The 23,976-nt window shown below is 39.4% G+C and overlaps 1 protein-coding gene and 2 long non-coding RNA genes across 5 annotated transcripts; 2 read left to right on the forward strand and 1 right to left on the reverse strand.

Moving 5' to 3' along the window:
• Positions 1 to 718: 718 nt before the first annotated feature.
• Positions 719 to 7,888, forward strand: LOC125782688 (uncharacterized). 3 transcript variants are annotated; one of them, XR_007425421.1, is made up of 3 exons: positions 719 to 1,552; positions 1,641 to 1,983; positions 6,453 to 7,888. It is a non-coding gene; the product is annotated as an uncharacterized LOC125782688 (long non-coding RNA). The 3 variants fall into 3 exon arrangements; XR_007425423.1 differs by lacking the exon at positions 1,641 to 1,983 and adding an exon at positions 3,745 to 4,163 and having other exon boundaries at positions 6,551 to 7,888; XR_007425422.1 differs by lacking the exon at positions 1,641 to 1,983 and adding an exon at positions 3,745 to 4,065.
• A 4,512-nt stretch (positions 7,889 to 12,400) lies between these two features.
• Positions 12,401 to 13,567, reverse strand: LOC125782591 (uncharacterized). Its single transcript, XR_007425312.1, has 2 exons — positions 13,471 to 13,567; positions 12,401 to 12,610 (listed from the first exon to the last, which is right to left on the reverse strand). It is a non-coding gene; the product is annotated as an uncharacterized LOC125782591 (long non-coding RNA).
• Positions 12,481 to 23,408, forward strand: tbcela (tubulin folding cofactor E-like a). Its single transcript, XM_022668912.2, has 7 exons — positions 12,481 to 12,619; positions 12,791 to 12,930; positions 13,499 to 13,680; positions 15,325 to 15,581; positions 15,881 to 16,007; positions 16,093 to 16,209; positions 17,390 to 23,408. Exons 1-7 carry the CDS (start codon positions 12,481 to 12,483, stop codon positions 17,712 to 17,714), a joined length of 1,287 nt encoding a protein of 428 aa, XP_022524633.1. The 3' UTR covers positions 17,715 to 23,408.
• Positions 23,409 to 23,976: the final 568 nt, after the last annotated feature.

Raw genomic sequence — 23,976 nt, forward strand, 5'->3', positions numbered from 1 at the left:
GACACTTGGAGATGCCCAAATGGACACTTGGAGATGTCCAAAGGAACACTTGGAGATGCCCGAGGGGACACTTGGAGATGCCCAAGGGACACTTGGACATGCCCAAAATAACACTTGGAGATGCCCAAAAGGACACTTGGAGATGCCCAAGGGGACACTTGGAGATGCCCATGGGGACACTTGGAGATGCCCAAAAGGACGCTTGGAGATGCCTAAAAGGATACCTAGAGATGCCCAAAAGGACACTTGGAGATGCCCAATAGGACACTTGAAGATGCCCAAAATAACACTTGGAGATACCCAAAGTGACACTTGGAGATGCCCAAAATGACACTTGGAGATGCCCAAGAGGACACTTGGAGATGCCCAACAGGACACTTGGAGATGCCCAAAGTGACACTTGGAGATGCCCAAAATGATACTTGGAGATGCCCAGAGTGACATTTGGAGATGCCCAAAATGACACTTGGAGATTCCCAAGGGAACACTTGGAGATACCCAAAGTGACACTTGGAGATGCCCAAAATGACACTTGGAGATGCCCAAAAAGGACACTTAGAGATGCCCAACGGGACACTTGAAGATGCCCAAAGTGATACTTGGAGATGCCCAAAATGACACTTGGAGATGCCCAAAGTGACATTTGGAGATGCCCAAAATGACACTTGGAGATGCCCAAAGTGACATTTGGAGATGTCCAAAGTGACACTTGGAGATGCCCAAAATGACACTTGGAGATACCCAAAATGACACTTGGAGATGCCCAAAGGTACACTTGGAGATGCCCAAAGTGACACTTGGAGATGCCCAACGGGACACTTGGAGATGCCCAAAGTGACACTTGGAGATGCCCAAGGGGACACTTGGAGATGACCAAAGGGACAATTGGAGATGCCCAAAATAACACTTGGAGATACCCAAAGGGACACTTGGAGATGCCCAAAGTGACACTTGGAGATGTGCAAAAGGACTCTTGAAGATGCTGAAAGGGACACTTGGAGATGCACAAAGGGCCACTTGGAGTTGTCCAAATGGACACTTGGAGATGCCCAAATAGACACTTGGAAATGTCCAAATGGACACTTGGAGATGCCCAAAGGGACACTTGGAAATGTCCAAAAGGACTCTTGAAGATGCTGAAAGGGAGTTGTCCAAATGGATACTTGGAGATGCCCAAAGTGACATTTGGAGATGCCCAAAAGGACACTTGGAGATGCCCTAAAGGACACTTGGAGATGCCCAAAATGACACTTGGAGATGCCCAAGGGGACACTTGGAGATGCCCAAAAGGACGCTTGGAGATGCCCAAAGTAACACTTGGAGATGCCCAAGGGAACACTTGGAGATACCCAAAGTGACACTTGCAGATGCCCAAAATGACACTTGGAGATGCCCAACGGGACACTTAAAGATGCCCAAAGTGACACTTGGAGATGCCCAAAATGACACTTGGAGATGCCCAAAATGACACTTGAAGATGCCCAAGGGGACACTTGGAGATGCCCAAAATGACACTTGGAGATGCCCAAGGGGACACTTGGAGATGCCCAAAGTGACATTTGGAGATGCCCAAAATGGCACTTGGAGATGCCTAAAGTGACACTTAAAGATGCCCAAAATGACACTTGGAGATGCTCAAGGGGACATTTGGAGATGCCCAAAATAACACTTGGAGATGCCCAAAAGGACACTTGGAGATGCCCAAAATAACACTTGGAGATGCCCAAAGTGACACTTGGAGATGACCAAAGTGACACTTGAAGATGCCCAAAGGGCCACTTGGAGATGTGCAAAAGGACACTTGGAGATGCCCAAAGTGACACTTGGAGATGCCCAAAGTGACACTTGGAGATTCCCAAAGGGCCACTTGGAGATGTGCAAAAGGACACTTGGAGATGTCCAAAAGGACTCTTGGAGATGCCCTAAAGAACACTTGGAGATGTCCAAAGGGACACTTGGAGATGTCCAAATGGACACTTGTAGGTAAAGGATGTAGTCTCGTTAAACAGTAACATTTAAATATTCAAGCTGTTAAATCCAATAATGAAATCAGATAGAATGTTTGTGTTTATAAATCGGAGGTAGGATTCGGATGCCCAAAGTGACATTTGGAGATGCCCAAAAGGACACTTGGAGATGCCCTAAAGGACACTTGGAGATGCCCAAAATGACACTTGGAGATGCCCAAGGGGACACTTGGACATGCCCAAAATAACACTTGGAGATGCCCAAAAGGACACTTGGAGATGCCCAAGGGGACACTTGGAGATGCCCATGGGGACACTTGGAGATGCCCAAAAGGACGCTTGGAGATGCCTAAAAGGATACCTAGAGATGCCCAAAAGGACACTTGGAGATGCCCAATAGGACACTTGAAGATGCCCAAAATAACACTTGGAGATACCCAAAGTGACACTTGGAGATGCCCAAAATGACACTTGGAGATGCCCAAGAGGACATTTGGAGATGCCCAACAGGACACTTGGAGATGCCCAAAGTGACACTTGGAGATGCCCAAAATGATACTTGGAGATGCCCAGAGTGACATTTGGAGATGCCCAAAATGACACTTGGAGATGCCCAAGGGAACACTTGGAGATACCCAAAGTGACACTTGGAGATACCCAAAATGACACTTGGAGATGCCCAAAAAGGACACTTAGAGATGCCCAACGGGACACTTGAAGATGCCCAAAGTGATACTTGGAGATGCCCAAAATGACACTTGGAGATGCCCAAAGTGACATTTGGAGATGCCCAAAATGACACTTGGAGATGCCCAAAGTGACATTTGGAGATGTCCAAAGTGACACTTGGAGATACCCAAAATGACACTTGGAGATACCCAAAATGACACTTGGAGATGCCCAAAGGTACACTTGGAGATGCCCAAAGTGACACTTGGAGATGCCCAACGGGACACTTGGAGATGCCCAAAGTGACACTTGGAGATGCCCAAGGGGACACTTGGAGATGACCAAAGGGACAATTGGAGATGCCCAAAATAACACTTGGAGATACCCAAAGGGACACTTGGAGATGCCCAAAGTGACACTTGGAGATGTGCAAAAGGACTCTTGAAGATGCTGAAAGGGACACTTGGAGATGCACAAAGGGCCACTTGGAGTTGTCCAAATGGACACTTGGAGATGCCCAAATAGACACTTGGAAATGTCCAAATGGACACTTGGAGATGCCCAAAGGGACACTTGGAAATGTCCAAAAGGACTCTTGAAGATGCTGAAAGGGAGTTGTCCAAATGGATACTTGGAGATGCCCAAAGTGACATTTGGAGATGCCCAAAAGGACACTTGGAGATGCCCTAAAGGACACTTGGAGATGCCCAAAATGACACTTGGAGATGCCCAAGGGGACACTTGGAGATGCCCAAAAGGACGCTTGGAGATGCCCAAAGTAACACTTGGAGATGCCCAAGGGAACACTTGGAGATACCCAAAGTGACACTTGCAGATGCCCAAAATGACACTTGGAGATGCCCAACGGGACACTTAAAGATGCCCAAAGTGACACTTGGAGATGCCCAAAATGACACTTGGAGATGCCCAAAATGACACTTGAAGATGCCCAAGGGGACACTTGGAGATGCCCAAAATGACACTTGGAGATGCCCAAGGGGACACTTGGAGATGCCCAAAGTGACACTTGGAGATGCCCAAAATGGCACTTGGAGATGCCTAAAGTGACACTTAAAGATGCCCAAAATGACACTTGGAGATGCTCAAGGGGACATTTGGAGATGCCCAAAATAACACTTGGAGATGCCCAAAAGGACACTTGGAGATGCCCAAAATAACACTTGGAGATGCCCAAAGTGACACTTGGAGATGACCAAAGTGACACTTGAAGATGCCCAAAGGGCCACTTGGAGATGTGCAAAAGGACACTTGGAGATGCCCAAAGTGACACTTGGAGATGCCCAAAGTGACACTTGGAGATTCCCAAAGGGCCACTTGGAGATGTCCAAAAGGACTCTTGGAGATGCCCTAAAGAACACTTGGAGATGTCCAAAGGGACACTTGGAGATGTCCAAATGGACACTTGTAGGTAAAGGATGTAGTCTCGTTAAACAGTGACATTTAAATATTCAAGCTGTTAAATCCAATAATGAAATCAGATAGAATGTTTGTGTTTATAAATCGGAGGTAGGATTCGGATGCCCAAAGTGACATTTGGAGATGCCCAAAAGGACACTTGGAGATGCCCTAAAGGACACTTGGAGATGCCCAAAATGACACTTGGAGATGCCCAAGGGGACACTTGGAGATGCCCAAAAGGACGCTTGGAGATGCCCAAAGTAACACTTGGAGATGACCAAGGGAACACTTGGAGATACCCAAAGTGACACTTGCAGATGCCCAAAATGACACTTGGAGATGCCCAACGGGACACTTAAAGATGCCCAAAGTGACACTTGGAGATGCCCAAAATGACACTTGGAGATGCCCAAAATGACACTTGAAGATGCCCAAGGGGACACTTGGAGATGCCCAAAGTGACACTTGGAGATGCCCAAAGTGACACTTGGAGATGCCCAACGGGACACTTGGAGATGCCCAAAGTGACACTTGGAGATGTGCAAAAGGACTCTTGAAGATGCTGAAAGGGACACTTGGAGATGCACAAATGGCCACTTGGAGTTGTCCAAATGGACACTTGGAGATGCCCAAATAGACACTTGGAAATGTCCAAATGGACACTTGGAGATGCCCAAAGGGACACTTGGAAATGTCCAAAAGGACACTTGAAGATGCTGAAAGGGAGTTGTCCAAATGGATACTTGGAGATGCCCAAAGTGACATTTGGAGATGCCCAAAAGGACACTTGGAGATGCCCTAAAGGACACTTGGAGATGCCCAAAATGACACTTGGAGATGCCCAAGGGGACACTTGGAGATGCCCAAAAGGACGCTTGGAGATGCCCAAAGTAACACTTGGAGATGCCCAAGGGAACACTTGGAGATACCCAAAGTGACACTTGCAGATGCCCAAAATGACACTTGGAGATGCCCAACGGGACACTTAAAGATGCCCAAAGTGACACTTGGAGATGCCCAAAATGACACTTGGAGATGCCCAAAATGACACTTGAAGATGCCCAAGGGGACACTTGGAGATGCCCAAAATGACACTTGGAGATGCCCAAGGGGACACTTGGAGATGCCCAAAGTGACACTTGGAGATGCCCAAAATGGCACTTGGAGATGCCTAAAGTGACACTTAAAGATGCCCAAAATGACACTTGGAGATGCTCAAGGGGACATTTGGAGATGCCCAAAATAACACTTGGAGATGCCCAAAAGGACACTTGGAGATGCCCAAAATAACACTTGGAGATGCCCAAAGTGACACTTGGAGATGACCAAAGTGACACTTGAAGATGCCCAAAGGGCCACTTGGAGATGTGCAAAAGGACACTTGGAGATGCCCAAAGTGACACTTGGAGATGCCCAAAGTGACACTTGGAGATGCCCAAAGTGACACTTGGAGATTCCCAAAGGGCCACTTGGAGATGTGCAAAAGGACACTTGGAGATGTCCAAAAGGACTCTTGGAGATGCCCTAAAGAACACTTGGAGATGTCCAAAGGGACACTTGGAGATGTCCAAATGGACACTTGTAGGTAAAGGATGTAGTCTCGGTAAACAGTGACATTTAAATATTCAAGCTGTTAAATCCAATAATGAAATCATATAGAATGTTTGTGTTTATAAATCGGAGGTAGGATTCGGATGCCCAAAGTGACATTTGGAGATGCCCAAAAGGACACTTGGAGATGCCCTAAAGGACACTTGGAGATGCCCAAAATGACACTTGGAGATGCCCAAGGGGACACTTGGAGATGCCCAAAAGGACGCTTGGAGATGCCCAAAGTAACACTTGGAGATGACCAAGGGAACACTTGGAGATACCCAAAGTGACACTTGCAGATGCCCAACGGGACACTTAAAGATGCCCAAAGTGACACTTGGAGATGCCCAAAATGACACTTGGAGATGCCCAAAATGACACTTGAAGATGCCAAAGGGGCACTTGGAGATGCCCAAAATGACACTTGGAGATGCCCAAGGGGACACTTGGAGATGCCCAAAGTGACACTTGGAGATGCCCAAAATGGCACTTGGAGATGCCTAAAGTGACATTTGGAGATGCCCAAAATGACACTTGGAGATGCTCAAGGGGACATTTGGAGATGCCCAAAATAACACTTGGAGATGCCCAAAGGGCCACTTGGAGATGTGCAAAAGGACACTTGGAGATGCCCAAAGTGACACTTGGAGATGACCAAAGTGACACTTGGAGATTCCCAAAGGGCCACTTGGAGATGTGCAAAAGGACACTTGGAGATGTCCAAAAGGACTCTTGGAGATGCCCTAAAGAACACTTGGAGATTTCCAAAGGGACACTTGGAGATGTCCAAATGGACACTTGTAGGTAAAGGATGTAGTCTCGGTAAACAGTGACATTTAAATATTCAAGCTGTTAAATCCAATAATGAAATCAGATAGTATGTTTGTGTTTATAAATCGGAGGTAGGATTGGAATGTGTTTTGTGTGAGAAAGTTTATACAGGGCTGTTTCTGCGTGGAGAAACTTCATATCTATTCTGTACTTCCTTTAGATAAATGTCACGGGTGAAACTAAATATTGTGGTGCTGACTGAACTGGAAGTCGAGTGAACCGAGCGGCTGCTGGTTGAATCACTGACCGGGAAGGTGGATCGGTGAGGCTATACAGTCTGGGGCAAGGGTAAGGATTCCACTCGACCTTCCACAAAGTTAAGTATCAGCGCTGTAATCCGGTTCTGTACAAGTTGCTTTCTGTTTATTTGAGCGTATGCCCTGTGTCTGTCGCAGCGCTCTGGAAACCACGTGGACCTGCAGGCGAGTGTGAGAACGTGAGAGACTCTATTGTTATGGCGTTGTCTGCTCCTAAAGAGGCGTGCTGAGGAGAATGAAGTGTGAGAACGCTCACGCTTCCCTTAGTTAAAAACGGTCAAATGGAGAAACAAGGTTTGAATATAAGTCATTTATGCACGAAGTGGAGTTACACTTAAACAAAAGTGAAAAATAAATAAATAAGCATCTATTAACAGTACAGAGCGCGTGAGTCAGTGGTGTATTTAATTGAAACTAGCAGCATTGTTCTCCTGTTATAACTGTCCAAGTTGACACGGTTCAGATTCATTCATCAGATTCATTTAAATATCTAAAGTATGTTATAAATAGTTAATTGAAATTTATAATGCGTTTTTACTCCCGGGATGTGCTTTTATCCACGGCAGACGTTTTTACGCACGGTACGCACTTTTACGCAGCGGATGCGTTTTTACGCACGGAATGCGTTTTTACGCACGGAATGCGTTTTTACGCACGGAATGCGTTTTTTTCGCACGGGATGCGCTTTTACGCACGGGATGCGCTTTTACGCACGGGATGCGTTTTTACGCACAGAATGTCCCATTACGTGACTGGTGCAGTTTTTATGCATCTGTTGTAGATTTAAATTTCGGTAATAAATTATCTTTCCATCTCTTTGTGCGGTAACACACTAGATAACTAGTGTGTTAAAATTGGTAACACAATAAAGTGTTTTAATTAAAGTCTGAAAAATGGAAATGTCTACCAGTAATGTTTTAATTCACTATGATTTTAAAATTGTGTTTCATCTACTGATATATTGTGTATTGTTCCTCACACAAACATGATTTGAATCAGAAGGAAATCTTCACCACTGTAAATGGAAGGATATATTTTTCTAAATATTCACTAAATTCTGGAAGGACGTTTACTCAGTCAATCAGGAAACAGAAGCTGAGTTATTCCACAGAACAATAATCCGACAAACACCTCAAAATACAGCATATTTTACTTGAATTTTACTTTATTTTACTTAATTGAAACCAAAAGGACACTTGGAGATAGTTGGATTTTATATACTTTTATAGTTTTTTGCTTACTAAATAATTAAATATAGCTTTAATGTCTTCATCATCAATTTACAATTTCAAAAACACACTGGTATTGTGTGTAAATATATACAGCCCAGGAAAAAAATTAAGAGACCATTTCAGTTTCTGAATCAGTTTCTCTGAGTTGGCTATTTATAGGTACATGTTTGAGTAAAATGAACATTGTTGTTTTTTTTTTTTTTCAAAAACTGCGACAACATTTCTCCCAAATTCCAAATAAATCCAAATACAAATATTGTCATTTAGTGCCTTTACTTGAAATAACTGAAATAACAAAAAAGATGCAGAGGTTTCAGACCTCAAATAATGCAAAGAACACAAGTTAACAGTTGGTGAAATGACCCTTGTTTTTAATTACAGTTTTCATGCATCTTGGCATATTCTCCTCCACCAGTCTTACACATTGCTTTTGAATACTTTTATGCCATCCATGGTGCAAAAATTCAAGTAGTTCAGCTTGATTTGATGGCTTGTAATCATCCACTGATTATATTCCAGAGGTTTTCATCATTTTTAAAAGGTCTCTTATCTTTCCCATATATATATATATATATATATATATATATATATATATATATATATATAGTGTATATATATATATATATATATATATATATATATATATATATATATATATATATATACACACACAATATATATATATATATATATATATATATATATATATATATATATATATATATATATATATATATATATATATATATTGTGCTGTTGACCAGAGTGATCTAATTCTCCTTTATTTCTGTATCCACACATGAATATATGCCGTGTGCTGTGAATCTGCTGACTCTGGCTCCTGTACAAAAATAAATAAATTAAATTAAGGGCTTAAAATAAATAAATAAGCCACGTCCAATCACAACCCGCCTCTTGGAGTGATGTCACTTCCTACACAAGTGGGTTGGTGTGTCAGGAAGAACAACAACAACAGGACTGAAGGGGATCGAGCTGTTCTCTCAGAGTGAGTATTTTATTTCTGCTGCTGTGCTTTATTCCTGCGGCGGGGACTCGGGCTGTGTGGGGGACGGTTAGAGAGACAGGTAGCCGGGTTAGGGGCTGTTCTGTGCTGTAACCCGGCAGTGCTGTGCTGTCAGACAGCGGCGGTGGAACTAACGGGCTACGGACGGAGAGATTTACCCTGTTTAAAGCTGCTCCTCTGTGTTACCCAGGTAATATCTCAGGGTCTGTGTTCAAAGGGCTCAGGCGGTATATCATCGTGTATACATACACACACACGTAGACACATCGACACACACTGCTGTCCCCAGTACTAGGGCATGTCCTCGTAGCTCGAGCCTCATTGGCCTGTTTTTACTGCCTGCTCTCCAGAATTGACCTGTGGTTTCATCTGTCAGCAAGTTCTTATCTGAGCTTACTAAGCTTTTCCTCCTTAACTGAGAAAAGCCAATGGTGATGTATGTGTTGTGAGTCACAGACCCGTTAAAAGAACTGGAAAGTTCCTCACTCAACCCTGTGCTTCATTTCTCACTCATTAAGTCTCTGAGTGACACATACTGAACATCCTGAGAGCATCACTACAGGACAGTGTGTGAATGTGGGATTGTTCTTCTGAATTTATTTACAGATTGTAGTCAGAAGTGATGGTTTATTACTGTATCTTATTTTATATGTGTGTATTTTCTGCTTCTACATCTCAGACTGATTAAAACGCTTCAAATAAATGTTTCACATTTAACATTGATTTCTCAATATTTTTCAAATATACATCAAAATAAGAGACCACTTTAAAGGATGTATTTCTTTGTTTTTACCAAATTAAACACCTCTGGAATATAATCACAAGCCATCAAACCAAGCTGAACTGCATGTATTTTTGCACCAGAAGTGGCATAAAGTAGTCCAAAAGCGGTGTATAAGGAGAACATGCATTTTCTTTGCATTATCTGGGTCTGAAAGCTCTGCATCTTTTTGTAATTTCAGCCATTTCTCATTTGCTGCAAATAAATGCTCTAAATAACAATATGACACGTTGCAAACATTACTTTTTTTTATTTCAGTTAAGGAAAAGTGTAAAATATTTAAATTACTGACACATAAAAGGGTTCTATAGATTTCTGACAGAAGCTAATGTCTATCTACTGAGATTCATCGTGGTCCAATATGCTTTTTTTGCATGATATTTCGACAGCAGGGTGACCATTATTGCAATGTATTTTTATGTATTGCAAATGATTAAATACAGTGAACCAGGATTAAAGTAAAATAAATTACACTGAACAGATATAATATGTCTCTATTTGATATTTAATGGCAAATGTGAATAGTGTGAATTTTCCTTTTGTATTGTAAAATTGTATTCTCTTCGCCCATATGGCCCTTAAATAATATCACAATATATTAGGGTATTTTTGCGACAATGACATACATATTTTTGGCAATATTATTGAGTACGATACAATATACCAGATTGCTGAGCTGGGACGAGAACAGTAATTTATAATCCCTCTTAGCTAGATGGCTAGTTTATCTGGTTAACGGCTTGCTAGCATTACAATTACAAAATGACATTATTGCCATTTTCCCGCTTAATGATCAGTTTGATTCAATAGACAGTATGCACTGTACAGTGGCTGGCCGTAAAATGGAAAAATTGACAAAAGTGGATCTCTAACAGCACTCCACAGCATCCATGCTGATAGTGCTGCATAAAACTCTGCCTGAATAAAACTTAACTAAAGCTTTGCATACCATTTATAAAACTTACAAGGTACCTGTAGGTTCACTGGTGGTTTTACATTGTACATAAGATGACTATACACTATGTCTGTACCTGTATTTTTGGTTCCATTCACCACCGCTTTAAGCAAGTGGGTTTGTATCTCTCCTATACACCATTTCACCATTCCTATTCACCACTCTGAATGACTTTGTTTACATTTCATCTGAAATTATTTATGAAGGGGATGTGGTATTCCTTTTTAAAGGGCTTACTTAAAAGCTGCTTGATGCAGAAGGAATGATAAAACCCTTTAAGTTAATATTTGTCTTACTGTACTGGAAAATAGCATTCTTTTAGATGCATGTTATGAACAGCAGAACAGAAATGTAGACATTCCCGCTTGAAAGGGATGACTGAAACCATGGCATAGTTTTCAGAGCTCTTGTATTCAGAGCTCATTGCAAGGATCATTCATTGTAAGTCCCTGCAGCTGTAACACCATGACAACTTTGTTGTTGAGCACACTAGCCTTTGTTTTCTGATGCACAGCTGCTGTGGCTTCTCTCACTTTCTTTGTCATGCAGAGCGAAACTAGTTCTGAGGTGTAAATACAGGATGGTTATTCAGTCTCTCTGTGCTGTTTGCACAGGTCTGACCCTCTTGCTGATTCAGGATCTGCTCTCTGCAGTTGCCTCTGGTGTCCTCTCCTCTCATTGCTGGCCTTCCCCTGACGAAAAGGTGAAGTGAGCAGCTATTCAGGACACTTACTGAAAACTGTGGCTGTGGACTATCAGAGCAGGTAAGACTTCTTATTGTTTACTCTTCTTTCATTTTAGATTACCATTATATCTGAATTTAAAGGTGGGTGATCTAGGCAGTTTTGAACTGGTTAGCAGGTTACCCCTATTCTAACAAAACTACTAAACATGGCAATTAATTGATAAGTTACAAAGATCTAACATAAGTCTATAAATTGTTTTGCTTCTTGTGTTCATTAGTTCATTAGTTAGACATGTCATAACTAGACATGTCATGATAACATGACACAATGTTTTTGTTTGGACAATATTTTGTCCAAATAAATTATCTAGTTATTAAATAATAGCACAACAAAACTTCTCAGAAAAGCTTCTTAGAATACACAACTTGTTGACATTTTGAGGTGGATGAGCTTCAACAACAGAAGCCCCATCAGATTCCACATCTGTCAGCTAGGAAAAGAAAGTTTAGGTTGCAGTTTTTACACACAAAAATTGCAATTAAATAAAAGACTGGAAAAGGTAGCCTGATCTAATTAATCTTGATTTCTGCTAAAGCAATAATTTTGTGCCACTAGCGTTAAATTCTAAAACAGAAAACAGAAAGGACCAGTATGTATCAGAGATATTAATACTTTGGTATTCGTTATACCCATAAATAACATTTTATGTGCTCTATATAAAAAGAAGAGACTATAGATTAAAAAAAACTTTGTAAAATGATCCATTTTCAGGCAGCTTGATAAGTGTATCAATAAAAAAACAAGAATTAGAGATTTCAAAAGATAATTGTAAAGTAATTGTATACTTTGTATAGTTTTAGTTGTATAGTGTCCCAATTTATTGTTCTATCACCGAGCTTACACAGTATCCACCAACTAACCAGTCGCAATGTAACAATACAGTGGTAATGTAACACACAATGTAACACAAAAAAATGACATGTAAATTAAAGGTGAAAAATAAGTTTTAATGCTCTGGTTGGTTAATTTAAATTTTTTTCCAGACAGTCGTGTGTGGGGCAGGGCCATGGAGGCACCTGAGGGGGAAGGCCGCACATTCATGCAGGTGATCAGCGAAAAGTACAGCCCGGAGAACTTTCCATACCGCCGAGGCCCAGGCATGGGGGTGGTTGTCCCAACTGGCCACCAGGGATCTCCTATGAAAGGTGAGACAAGAATTTAGAGAAGACATATTTTATATTATTAGGAATAATAAATGACTAATTCGATAAAGGAGAAAGCAATGGCTTGTCATTGTTGTTGTTATGTTAGCTGCTTGTTGTATTTATGCTTGTTAGACAGTTCTATTGATTAGTGTTTTTATATGCCCCCACCAGACCGGCTGAACCTGCCCAGTATGTTAGTCTTGAATGGATGTGGAATCAGTAATGCAGGAGATGAAGCAGAGATTGCTGCCTTCTGTGCTCATGTGGTCGAGCTGGACCTGTCTCACAACAAACTCCAGGACTGGCACGAGGTGAGAGTGCTTTTTTCTTTTAAACCTCACAAGCTAGAGGGAGTGTTTGGATAAATCAATGTATCCATGAATAGTTATGTATAGTAATGTATAGTCAATTATTTTAAGCAAAAAACAAAAAAAACTAAAATTAATTTTATGACAAGACATATTAAATAGTGCAGTAATAGCAATGTGACCTATAATATATCCAACTTTCCTCTGAACAGTTTAGGCTTCTAAACTGACATGCATGCGCAAAAGAACAGTGCTTCACATGAAGTTTCGGTTTCATCTTTACCAGCATCACTAGGACTGTAAAGCTGAGTATTAGAAAACAAACCCACAGAAAGCTGCTTTGCCAGATTGCACTCTAGAGAGGCCTGATTAGCTTTTCAGCATGTTTACTTTAATGTTTATATTTTTTCTGTCTTGTTTCTTATGTAAACTTGCTGGATATTTAATTTAGCACTTAATTTATGTATCATACAAACATATTTAATGTTTTACACTCTTTGTTCCCTCTGACTTAACAAGTAGTTACACAGTTAATGTACTTACAGTCTGATTTTGCTTGGGTTCTTTTTAGATCAGTAAGATTGTTGCAAACATTCCAAACCTGGACTTCCTGAACCTCAGCTCCAACCCGCTTAGTGACGCAGTGCTGGAACCAGAATCTGCCGAAGCTTTCTCTCGACTGCGCCGCCTCGTACTGAACAACACTCAAGTGTCCTGGGACATCGTGCACACCTTAATGCGCGAGATGCCTGAGTAAGTTTAGCTACTTTTATTTATTTCTCAGCTTTCTGTGCCCCCAGACTGTATCAGCTGCTGTGGAAATCTTATAAAAGAGATCACTACACAGTGAGGCTGGCCTTGAGATATCTTCATGCCTTTAGTGTGAACGTTTTCCATGAATCTTAACTAGACACATGTTTACTGATTTGCCAGATAGACACAAATCAAGAGTAGCAGCTATATAGTTAGAAGATGTTGCAATATGTATTAATAATTGACTTGCCTGCCTCCCTGTGAGAAGGAAAGTGTGTGTGATTACCAGGAACTCGCTGTTCTGCAGATGAACATTATATCTGCCTTTTAGCTACAGTCTCTGCATGCCAGCATGAGGTATGAGCTGCAGTAGAATATCATATCAGAGATACAAACATCAACAACTGCCACTGCTTGTAAAAAAAATAATCCAGTTTTAGAGTAATTATTTTGTTTAGGTAATGTTTCTTGAAAAAGGCCTGAGTCTAGAATAGTCTTGAGGTCTATTCACTGAGATTAGATTAGGGCTGCACAATTTATTGCCTAAGCATTGGCATCACTATGTGCAAATGCGCACTATTCACTTGACTCACATCACAGAATAAGCAATGTCGCATAACCCAAACTACACTGTACACATTATTCTACTTATTACTGGATACAAATGGAAAATCTATACAGTTCTCATTTTCAATGACATACAGTAACAAAAGTTTGGATTGGTTTTAATTTTTTTCCAACATTGTAAATTAAAATAAATTCATCAAGACTATGAAAGAACACATAATGAATCATGTAGTAAAATTGAAAGTGTTAACCAAACAAGAATACTGTTAAATTGTGGTTTCTGAGGCTGGCAACTCTTATGAACTTATCCTGTGCAAAAGAGGTAGCTGTCCTGATGAGAGCCAGTTTCATCATAATGTTTTTGATGGTCTTTGCGACTCAACTTGAAGATACTTAAAAAAATTTAGAAAATTTTGGGATTGACTGATCCCAAACACACATTTTACATTTTTAAAAGTAAATTTTTTCTTCACTTAGTTGAGTAGTTCTTGCAATAATATAGATTAGAACATTACTTAAAAAAAGCTGTTCATTGTATTCCAACTCCTAAAAAAAAACTGATGCTCTTAAACAAAAAGGGGGCAAGAAATGAATTAACTCTTGACAAGTTCAGCACAGTTTTTGTAGCTATTCAAGGTCATTTATTTTACTCCAATAAAAAAGAACAACATCATTTTTTTCAATAGTGTGCAGCCTTAGGTTAGATTATGTTTTGGCAAATTCTGTGACCAAACGAATTAATGTCTACAGGTTATCTGAGAACACATGTCTCTTGGGCAACCCAAATGTTTTCATGGTACCCTGTTTTTTTTTCTAATCTAAAATAATGTTAAACAAAAGTAATACACATTTAGAATCACAAAATACTTGTGCCCTTTAAATACAAGGATGTGTGCAGGCAAATTAAGACTTGTGACCCAGACGTTAACCCTATTTAAATTGGCTTTGCCAGCAATTTACTGCTTTATGAGTCAGTAACTATTGATCGTTAACTCTTTCATTTTCGAGGTTGTAGCCATGGTATTTGTATCGTAAAAGGGTTTGCTTTCCTCTGACATTCATGTGTGTCTCCTCCAGACTGGAAGAGCTATTTCTGTGCCTTAATGAGTACAACACTGTGACGGCGTCTACCACTGCATGTCCTTCACTTCGACTGCTGCACATCACAGACAACAATCTACAAGACTGGAGCGAGGTGCGCAAGTTCGGCTCAATGTTCCCCTCCCTGGACACGTTTGTGCTGGCTAACAACAACCTGGGATCCATTCTAGATTCTGGGGACAATCTCCGCCGGCTCTTTCCCAACTTGCGCAGCGTCAATCTGCATAACTCAGGTACGATTTTTTGTATCTATTTCTTGAGTGTAATTACAATACACTAACATGCCAAATGTCATGAGGCAGTAACTTATATTTTGTCCCAAAACTTATGATGTGTCCCATGAAAGCTAAAGAATGCTGCCCTGACCTGTGGGATATGCATGTGGCGCATCCAGCTTTAAATGTGGAGGTGATTTCTAGCCAGACGCCGCCAGTCATGATAATTAGCACCCTCTGTGCTGTCCACCATGGGTGGTTATTTCTTCTATCATGTATTCCCGTTACAATCCTAATTCTTGCATATTTGTGGATAGGTCTAAGTCGTTGGGAGGACATTGAGAACTTAAATTTTTTACCCAAGCTGAAGGAGGTGAGGCTGCAGGGCATTCCTCTGCTGCAGACCTATACCAACACGGAGCGACGCAGCCTCATGATAGCACAGTGAGTATCTCCTTCTCCCTCTCCTACACAGATTTTCCTCTGGGAAAACCCTGTCTGACTGTCTGCTTGTCTCCTCCCTCAACAGACTGCCATCTGTAACCTGCTTGAATGGGAGTGTGGTGACTGGGGGAGAGCGAGAGGATGCAGAGAGGTTCTTTATCCGTTACCATCTGGATTATCCAAAGGAGGAGCTGCCTCACAGGTACAGTGCATTTAGTACAAAGCAGAGCTGAACCTGTGTGCAGGTGAATCACAGGAGCACTTTTTTATATAGAAATCGGGCAAGTTGCAAAGGTCTGCTCAAAATATTGATGCACCAAAATTTTTGATTGAATTATGGTTGCACATTGCAAAGCTTAAATACAGATTGATACATTTTGAGCAAATGCATAGTTTCAGCAAAGCATTGGATTTTGGAACCTCAAAATATAGTCATAATATACATACAGAAACAGCCTACCATTAACGGGGTACCACAGCAGTCACCATAGCAAAGTGATACCATAGAAACCAGTAGCAACCACATAAAAAACACTTAGCAACACCAAATACCGTAGGGTTCACTTAGGAACACCAAAAAATAGCAAAACATTAGCATCCACCTGGGATACCATAGCGACCACCTAGCAAAAACGTAGCAACGGTATTGAAACCACTAAGCAGGAGGCAGAAGTATTGTGAGATAAATGTATTTTACTTTAGCACTGTACTTTGAAGCAACTTTTAATTTTAAAGAATGTGTGCATGTTTTTTTTGTGTTAACTCGCAAGCTATAGGAACCTATTGCTTGTTAAATGGCTTTCGTGCAAACTTCAGGCAACAAACAGTTATGGTAAAGCTGTTTTCATATTGCCAGCAGGATTCCACTTTTCGTTCGGTTCTGCTCAACACTGGCCAGTTGTGGTTGTGGTTGCTGATGCTAAAGGTTGCTCTTTGTTGTGTGGTGTGGCCACAGCATCTGCCTCAACTTCAGAATAAAGCTCTGATTCTTGTCTCCCTCCTATTATTTCTATATAAGCGTGAGAGAACGTTTTGTGTTCACTAATCGTTAATATTAGTCCCTCACCTGTGTTTTTTTTTGTTGTTTGGACTACAATTTTTCTTTGGTTCCATGACTTTACATTGCGCATCATGTGTTTTCTTGAAGTGGAAGTTAAGCAGTAGCCCAGCAGAGGTGTGGTTATGGGTGTGGAAATGCAACGCTTTCCACACTGCTCTGCGGCAAACTGCTCTGGCACTGATGAAACAATTGAACCCAATGTGCGGTCAGTGTACAGCAGTGCGGCAACCACATGCAATGTGAAAGTTGAACTTAAGCATACACATATGCATAACGCTTATAAGCATAATGCTTATAAATTCTCTGTGCTTCCTTTTGACAGATACCACTGTTTGGTGACCAAATATGGGAAGCTGGCCCCGCTGGCTGAGATCGACCTGCGTCCACGCTGCCATGCTAAGGTGGAAGTGCACTGTGAAGATCGTGTAGAGCAGGTGAGCATCCGTCTAGACCAGACTGTGGCCGAACTTAAGAAGCAGCTGAGGACAGTGGTTCAGCTCTCTACCAGCAACATGCGGCTCTATTACATCGACAAGGACATGTGCTCTGCCTTTGGCCCCGAGGAGATGAAGTATAGCACGCGGGCTCTCCACTCCTACAGCATTCGTGATGGGGATGAGATCCTGGTGGTGCCAAAGACCAAATGACTGACCGACACAAGGACCTAGAAAATACTGTTTGGAATAAAGGAATCTGAACTCGCCGTCTTTAGGCTCCACAGTGTTTCACATGATTCAGGAGAAAAAGAACAACATCTAAGCTTCTTGGACTGGCTTGGGTTTTGATGATTTACTGTAGTTGTGTTTCACAGATCACATCCTTTCAGAGTCACTACACAGTCACGACACACTCGTCAAGCAATGTGTGCGGCCCTGCACTTGTTGATATATAGGTGGCTTCCTTTGGTTTTGTCGACTTTGCCCTGGTATGGGGTTTGCTATTAACTTTTAGCAGCTGCCTGTCTCTTCAAGACGAAAGCACAATAGAAGACACACTTTTTGGCCATCCAAAAAGTGCCTCTTATCTACTTTGTGACAATCATCTGCAACTGATCCTTTTACGGTTTTGTGGCAGGTGTGAAATAAGGAATCAGTTTGTGCAAAGGTCTTGAGGAGAAATGGTGGATTTGCTGAGGGTGTACGTATGCTGTGTCAGCCTAGTAAGACTCACATTTGGCAACATCTGGATTAGGAGTGCTGGCCTTTCATGTAGTAACAGCTTATTATTTTATTATTTTTTAATATTAATTTCTTGGATAAATACAAGGCAACTCTTACCTTGGTGGTTAGAGTTGGCAATAAGTATTAGCATCACTATTAGAATCAGACAGTAATTACTTAAAATCAAAATAAAAAATTATATTTTGATTCAGTCTAAGGCTTCAGTTGCTGACAGTTAGATGTCATCTGATCCCGCTTAGGAGTAGTGGAACTGCTCTTTAGGTGCGTAAATAGACTTAGAGTAGAATCTGAAAATAGGGGTGGGCAATATAGAAAAACATTTATATTTAAACATTTTCACAATATTTATTGTGATATTTTGATAAGCTTACAAAATGCATTATTAGAAGGCAGACTCCTAAAAAAACGCAGTCCAAATACTGTCCCAATATCCTAATAAAGTGATGTATACTTTAGATTTGCTGTACTTCTTGCAGTTAAACAAGACTACTTGTATTTTGTAACTGTATCTGACAATTGATATGCTCAAAAAAAGTATATTATGGATCACAATAACAAATGTATTAAAATATGATAAAATATTCTCATATTGCCCACCCCTAATCAGACATAACCACAGAAGTGAAGAACTACAAGCGTCTGTATGTCCAGGCCACACTAATTTAAAGGCCAGTTTCCCAGACAAAGATTAAGCCTGGTCCTAGACTACACAACATTTTTAATGGATATTTTACATTCAATGGGAAATTGCTGTCTGGGAAACCAGCCTAAAATGTTTTATAGCAGGTTAAAAACTTGGCAGCACAAGCAGCGGACCTACAACAAAATCATGATCATATATTTTTTTCTGCTGTCAGAATACAGTCACTTCCACACACTACTGTGCAAATGCTGGGTTGCAAAGATCATAACACTTTAGTAAATTATAATTTAAAATGTAGCTTTAAATGCTTTAAAGTGTGGAAGTGGTGTAAAAATAATAATATTTACATACAAAAAGGGACTGAAATATTGGTTAAAATGAAAGTGTATCTTATATAAGACAAAAAAATGAAAAACACAATTTACATCTAGTGTGACTTGGCCTTTTAAGAAAGCACTTGAGGATAAGGTTATTCCCCAGAAAAAGTGTTTAACTGACATTTCCCATGTTCTCATAATTTCAAAAGAAGGTAAATTAGCCTAAATTTAAGATGAACCACACATTTAATAGCTATCAGTGCATCTGCGTTGGAGATTGATGGTGTAAGGTAAAGGCTGGTGGCTATATAATAAATATCTCAAATCTTTCTTCCCCTAGTGCAGTCATGTCTGCTGTGGATCTTACATTTTGCTTTTTTATTTTACCTGTGCTGATATCAAAATACTATTGACTGACAGTTAATTCATTTTGGCTCATGAAATAATAATATTTATTCGGGCTTTCTGTGTAGTTTGACTGACCTGGTTGATCATAAAGAGAACATGGGGTAGGCTTCACATAGCAGTATTTCTAAGCATTTATTTAATATTCTATCTATCTTGTGTGTAAGAGTGAGACTAAAAGAAAAATCATTTTTTACAACCCTGTTATTTTTTACTGATGTTTTGTGTAAAAAATAATGCTCTTGTTGGCTGGTTGTTGTTTGGCTTACAGCTGCAAAGCCTTGCACCGTACACCCTAGCATAGCTTTGTTTTTTGTACTGTAGCTAACATGCTAACATATGTTGTTGTTTTTTTTTTAGCCTGAGCCTTAAAGGATAGCTTCACTGTCCTCTCTTTCACCTTTCATGTCCTCTTGGCATGGTGTGCAGTTCAAAGCATTGTAGCCAGTTAGCTTGGTTAGCTTTTAGCCAAGCATGAGTAGGCTCTCACACTTTCCTGTATTTTGAGTTTCCCTTTTTGATATGCAGCTAGCTGTTACTCTCAGGAGGTCCAGTTTGTTTTAAGATAGCCAGACTTTAAATAAAGGGTATAAAAAGGCTAAAAAAGGGAAATAAAAAGCTAATAATGTAGGGATTTGGCTTAACATTTAATTACCTGGCTTGCTTTGTTTATGTTCCCCTTCTGCAGAAAAAGTCTGGTTCAAAAGATAACTATTTTCCTTTAACTAGCGTAGCAGTTTCTGGAGGTGATGTGCTCCCTCTCTTAGAAAACTCAATTTATGTATAAATAAATTTTCCCAAAGTGGCTATTACGTTTTGCCTTGTCGCCAGCTCTGACTAGGACTATCAGAGACAGGAACTAGTCTGTTTTTTCGTGCTGTTTTGCTTCAGCTGGATTTTCTTTTACATTAAGTGATAACATTGTTAGAGGTTTATGGTATGTCCCTTCCTTGTACCATGTAGCTCTCATTATTCCCAAGATAAGTACAATTTTCCATTCTTGGGCCCTTTTAAGCCCAGAGTTAAGAATCACCCAATAAGAATGTCCCTTAATATTGTCCCCAAATTGAACAGCCTTGACTGTGGGCTTAGCTGACTAAACTGTGAAATCCTGCTTTATGAAATTCCCCCTCCAGAAAACTGTTTTTTTTTTTAACCATACTGACTGAGGAAAATACAGTTTAAAGTCACACAACGCAGAAATTCCAGGACACCATACTGATAGTTTTTAAATATGTTTAATTGTCTGATTTTTTTACTGGTTATATGCTTGCCTTGTTTTAGGTCTGGTGCTAATTGTTAAAAATAGAAGTATGACTGTTTGGCCAGCTGATAGTAATTAGCTCATTCTCTGGATGTGTTGCCCTGTGCCATTTTTGTCCTCTTGAATACCATGTTGATTTTTAGAATCTAAAGCCATTTTTGGAACTACAATAAGATTTTTATCTTTAGAAAGTGTTCTGCTGTTTCTAAGTATTCTTACTATTATTGTTTGTTAAAGGACTGAGGAAGTGCTTTAAGCAGTTAGTACAGATCAGAATTTGGCACAATTCACACTTCATAAATCACTAATTTAAATATAAAAATTAATACAAAAAATTAAACAATATCAGTATTATCTGTTTGTATTAGAACATAGAGTCATTCAAGAGTACTCTATGTTTCAATAGAGCAGTGGTTTAGATCTACATTAATGTAAGGGGAATTTAAGGGAAATTTTGGTCTATGTTTATAGAGTAATTTTTAGTTTATAGAGGTTAAATGTTGACAGCAATCTTATATTGTGTAGCTCAGCACTGGATTCTATCTTTTGATAGAATATTTGATAGTTTTATATGGTTTCATTAAATTCAATACACTTGCTACAATATCCAGTGTGCATTACACAAACCATACAGTCATAGCCCAAACAGTCCTTACAGCTAGCCTGATCTATACTGATCTATAGGCTAATAAACACAGCCAGCTAACATTACTATCCGATAATTCAGAGACCTTTCCACCTTCAAGTTACGTCGTAAAACTGGAAAAGCTCCCTCTAGAAATGTTTGTGGTGAAGCTGTTGAATGTGAGAATGCATTAGTTATGGGCAATTTTCTCTTCTTTCATTTTCTCCAAAGTGTCCCTTTAACGAGTCAACGTAGACCAATGAATTGCCTGAATTTACCAGTGGAAGCCTTGTTAGTTTTAAGGCAGAGTTTTAAAAGTTGATTACATGGATGTGTTCAGTGGACGCAAAGTACTGTACATTCTTAACATGTAACATTCGTAAGATGACTGACCATTAATCTGTTATAAAATAATTTACTGTTAATGTAATATATTATGGTATCACTGACACATTTAGGCAGTGCCATTTTTTGTAACTAAAATTAAGGTAATATTATGTTAATTATGGCATTTATACAGTCATTTATTTATGATAATTATACATAGTATATTATCACCCATGATAATAATGATCATATACACAATTCATATATTTATACAATGCCATGATATTTGCACAATAAAGCACTAAAAAGATGTATTCAGACTGCAGTTAGTTTAGAACAAATTTGAAGGATTTATGGAAAAGATAGTCTCCAAAATCACACTGAATAAGAAGATATACACTGATAAATAATGTTCATCAAAGATTTACTGTATTACTATTTGTCATGAAATGGTGTTTGGGAGGACATTGTCTAAATCATGCTGTTTCTTAAGGACTATGTATGTCGTGGTGTCATTTTTGATTTCCTTAAACATTACTACAGAAAGTAAGTAGTTGGTTAGAAAGCGAGTAGTCACCGTAATCTATATTAAACATGAGAATAGACATTAAGAGTGTAATATGTGTAAACTTATTTCCATTTTTCAAGAAAAGAAAAAGGTTTTGTATTATATATAATCAAGGGACCTATCCATAGAAAACAAGGTGTATTGTAGGTGTTTGATTACTGATTAATATTGCTCACAATTAAATGAAACAAATAATAATTGACTTGCACTGGCAAAGAAGTAGATTTGTGAATGATGAATATGGCCATTTTTGTTAATATATTTAGGGCTTCAGAAGGGATGCTTATAATGACTGTATTCAGTAGCTTTACTATTCAAGAGAACAAGTGGGAAACAAATCTCATGTCATTAAGATATTAATTAAGTTATGAATATTATTGTTATTATTAATGGTATTATTATCATTGCTGCTGTTGTTGTTATTACTACTATTATTTGTTTCCCTCTACCAATAATAATCTTGAAAAAACTAAAATGCTGAAGTAAACAGAGGGTCTTATTGTTTCTGAAAAGCTTTCAGTTGTTATTATTATTACTGTTGTTTTTACACTTTTACACATGTTTGGTTAATTTTATATGGTCTGTTAATAATTTGTTCACATTTGTTTGCAGATTTTATTAGCTGAATGTTTGTTGAAGATGGTTTACAGTAGTTTTCTGTTGTTTGCTTGAGAACCCCATATCTGGAACTTATGGGTGCAAGAGAACTTATTTTCTCACTTATTGTTATTTTTACAACCTCGCTTAAGAGACGTCATTTTCCATTAAACTGTGTGACAAAAACATTGGGTGGATTTTACCACAAGGAGGAACAGGCCGTTTACTCACAGCCATTAAATACATTTCCTGTCTATCAGCAGCAACTGAGTTGCTTTGACCACTCCACCCAAATGCATGTGTCAGGTGACGGACTTATGCTGTTAAATAAGTGGAAATTAAATTAATTTTGACAAATGGTTGGAATTAAATGCTTTGAACATGGATGGAAAATAAAGAGATATCTAAAGTGTATTAACAATTTTTCAGCAATCTGTCTATATGTTTATCTGTCCACCTATCCATTAAAAAGGATTCATCGTTGATAATCTATCTATCTATCTATGTATCTATGTATCTATGTATCTATGTATCTATGTATGTATCTATCTATCTATCTATGTATCTATCTATCTATCTATCTATCTATCTATCTATCTGTCTATCTGTCTGTCTGTCTGTCTGTCTGTCTGTCTGTCTGTCTGTCTGTCTGTCTGTCTGTCTATCTGTCTATCTATCTATAGCCATTTCTGTCTGTCTATCTATCTATCTATAGCCATTTCTGTCTGTCTGTCAATCTATCTATCTATCTATCTATAGCCATTTCTGTCTGTCTGTCAATCTATCTATCTATCTATCTATAGCCATTTCTGTCTGTCTGTCAATCTATCTATCTATCTATCTATAGCCATTTCTGTCTGTCTGTCAATCTATCTATCTATCTATCTATAGCCATTTCTGTCTGTCTGTCAATCTATCTATCTATCTATCTATAGCCATTTCTGTCTGTCTGTCAATCTATCTATCTATCTATCTATAGCCA

This window comes from Astyanax mexicanus, chromosome 18 (genome assembly GCF_023375975.1).
Source record: "Astyanax mexicanus isolate ESR-SI-001 chromosome 18, AstMex3_surface, whole genome shotgun sequence".
In the NCBI taxonomy this organism is placed as follows: domain Eukaryota; kingdom Metazoa; phylum Chordata; class Actinopteri; order Characiformes; family Acestrorhamphidae; genus Astyanax; species Astyanax mexicanus.

Bases quoted from the DNA above. Each gene is read 5' to 3' on its own strand.
- tbcela (XM_022668912.2), top strand. From the start codon at position 12,481: ATGGAGGCACCTGAGGGGGAAGGCCGCACATTCATGCAGGTGATCAGC. The intron at 12,620-12,790 runs GTGAGACAAGAA...TGCCCCCACCAG, and splicing joins CCAGGGATCTCCTATGAAAG to ACCGGCTGAACCTGCCCAGT. The intron at 13,681-15,324 runs GTAAGTTTAGCT...TGTCTCCTCCAG, and splicing joins TTAATGCGCGAGATGCCTGA to ACTGGAAGAGCTATTTCTGT.